We start from the raw sequence: 2471 nt of genomic DNA on the forward strand, positions 1-2471 counted from the left end.
ATCCACTTATAAATGAGTATATACCATGCCTGTCTTTCTGGGTCTGGGATACCTGACTTGGGATGATCTTTTCTAGTTCCATCCATTTGCCTGCAAATTTCAAGATTTCCTTGTTTTTAATAGCTGAGTAGTATTACTCTGTGTAAATGTACCATAGTTTCTTTGTCCATTCTTTGCTTGAGGGACATCTAGGTTGTTTCGAGATTCTGGCTATTACAAATAAAGCTGCTATGAACATAGCTGAGCAAGTGTCCTTGTTGTATGGTGAAGCATCTTTAGGGGGGGCTCTTGAGGTAGCATGATTCCCAATTTTCTGAGAAAGCACCAGATTGATTTCCAAAGTGATTGTACAAGTTTGCACTACCACCAGCAATGGAGGAGTGTTCCCCTTTCTCCACGTCCTGCCCAGCATGTGCTGCCACTTTAGTTTTTGATCTTAGCCATTCTGATAGGTGTAAGAAGGAATCTCAGGGTCGTTTTGGTTTGCATTTCCCTGATAACTAAGGACTTTGAGCATTTCTTTAAATGTTTCTCGGTCATTGGATATTCCTTTGTTGAGAATTCTCTGTTTACCTCTGTCCCCGAATTAGGAAAAAAACCCCATCTTACTCTCAATTTCATATAAATATATAAAAAGTGAGCAGCCCCCATCCTCCCTTGGCCTCAAAGTCAAAGTCTTTGAAGAACTTTCTTCCCTTCTATTCTTAAGCACTGGATAAGTCTGACTGCCCAGAGAGGGCACTGCCTTCCCCCAAGCTCACACAGCACATAAGGGAATATGGGTGACAAGAAGGAAGAGGAGGAGCTAGATGGGCAGGCAACCCTGCACTGGCTCCTTGGAGTCCTGGGGGGCCAGGGCCTCAGCTGCTGAGTGGGAAAACTGAAAGAAAGGACAAGAGGTTTGTTGGGCCTACAGTCACGGAAGAAGACACAGCAAAGGCAAGATCATATGAGGTAAATGATGAGGAGATGAGGGCCCCCAGCCCCAGCACCCCCAGCTTCATGCAGAGCCAAGCAGAGGCAGAATGCTGCATAGCTCACTAGCCAAGTGGCCCAAGTTTCCCCACCCCAAGTCCTCCTGAGCTATGAGAGGCTGACCAGTCTCCCAGGTGGCTGTTGTGTGCCAGGGTGTGCTGAGGCAGTCCTGGATGGTGGTGGTGGTGATGGCCTGTGGCCGACACCCCAGCATTCAGATGAGCCGCTCCTCTAGGTAGCAGCTTGAGGTTGGCAGGTGGTGGAGCACAGGCACCCACCCGCTTCTCACTGCTGGGCTGGTAGGTGCCCCCATTGGAACTGGAGTCTGGGGTTAGAGTCGAGTTATTTGTGAAAGGGTCTGTTGTGAAAGGGTCCAGTATTGCTTGGCTCAAGCCAGCGGGGACCATCAGCAGGCCAAACACCAAGAGCAGCCCCAGGCCTGGGGTCGCCATGAGTGGGTGCCCTTGTATTGGAGGCATAGATGTTCAGAATTGTTATGTCATCTTGGTTGAGTTTTCCTTTGATGAGTATAAAATGTCCTTCCTCATCTCTTTTGATTAATTTTGGTTGAAAGTCTATTTTATTAGATGTTAAAATGGCTACACCAGCTTGTTTCTTGTGTCCATTTGCTTGGAATATGTTTTTCCAGGCTTTTACCCTGAGGTAATGTCTATCATTGTGGCTGAGATGTGTTTTTTGAATGCAGAAGAATGTTAGGTCTTGTTTATGCATCCATTCACTTAATCTGTGTCTTTTTACTGGAGAATTGAGACCATTGATGTTGAGAGATATTAATGACCAATAACCATTAAATCCCTTGATTTTGATGTTGGTTGCAGTAATGTTTGTGTGGTTATGTTTTGGAACAGTGAAGTTATCTATTTCCTGTGTTATCTTTGTTGTAGTTTGTCATTTGGGTTGGAGTTTTCCTTCTAGTAACTTCTATAGGGCCGGATTTGTGGATAGATGCTGTTTGGAAAAAAAATTTTTTTTTTTTTTTTTTTGGTCATGGAATATTTTGTTTTCTCCATTAATGGTTAGTGAAAGTTTTGCTGGGTATACTAGTCTGAACTGGCATCTTGGTCTCTTAAGGTTTGCAGGACCTCTGCCCGGGCCTTCTGGTTTTTATGGCCTCTGGTGAGAAGTTGGGTGTAATTCTGATAGCTTTCCCATTATATATTACTTGGCCTTTTCCCCTTGCCTCTTTTAATATTTTTTCTTTGTTCTGTACATTTTATGTTTTGATTATTATGTGGTGGGAGGATTTTCTTTTCTGGTCTATTCTGTTTGGTGTTCTGCAGGCCTCTTGTATGTTTATATGCATCTCTTTCTTTAAATTGGGGAAATTTTCTTCTATGATTTTGTTGAAAATATATTCTGGGCCTTGGAGCCTGGCACCTTCTCTTTCCTTAATTCCTATTATCCTTAGGTTTGTCTTTTCATAGTGTCCTTGATTTATTGGATGTTTTGTGTCAGGAATTTTTTAGATTTAACAT

General features: G+C 43.3%; 1 protein-coding gene across 1 annotated transcript; it reads right to left on the minus strand.

Moving 5' to 3' along the window:
- Positions 1 to 805: 805 nt before the first annotated feature.
- LOC127212320 (protein crumbs homolog 3-like) lies at positions 806 to 1427 on the minus strand. Its single transcript, XM_051172407.1, has 2 exons — positions 1254 to 1427; positions 806 to 880 (listed from the first exon to the last, which is right to left on the minus strand). Exons 1-2 carry the CDS (start codon positions 1425 to 1427, stop codon positions 806 to 808), a joined length of 249 nt encoding a protein of 82 aa, XP_051028364.1.
- Positions 1428 to 2471: the final 1044 nt, after the last annotated feature.

This window comes from Acomys russatus, chromosome 3 (genome assembly GCF_903995435.1).
Source record: "Acomys russatus chromosome 3, mAcoRus1.1, whole genome shotgun sequence".
In the NCBI taxonomy this organism is placed as follows: domain Eukaryota; kingdom Metazoa; phylum Chordata; class Mammalia; order Rodentia; family Muridae; genus Acomys; species Acomys russatus.

Excerpts from the sequence above, each read along its gene's own strand:
- LOC127212320 (XM_051172407.1), bottom strand. The coding sequence starts at position 1,427 with ATGGCGACCCCAGGCCTGGGGCTGCTCTTGGTGTTTGGCCTGCTGATG. Across the intron at positions 881-1,253 it reads AGCCCAGCAGTGAGAAGCGG|TTTTCCCACTCAGCAGCTGA; the intron begins GTGGGTGCCTGT and ends CCTTTCTTTCAG.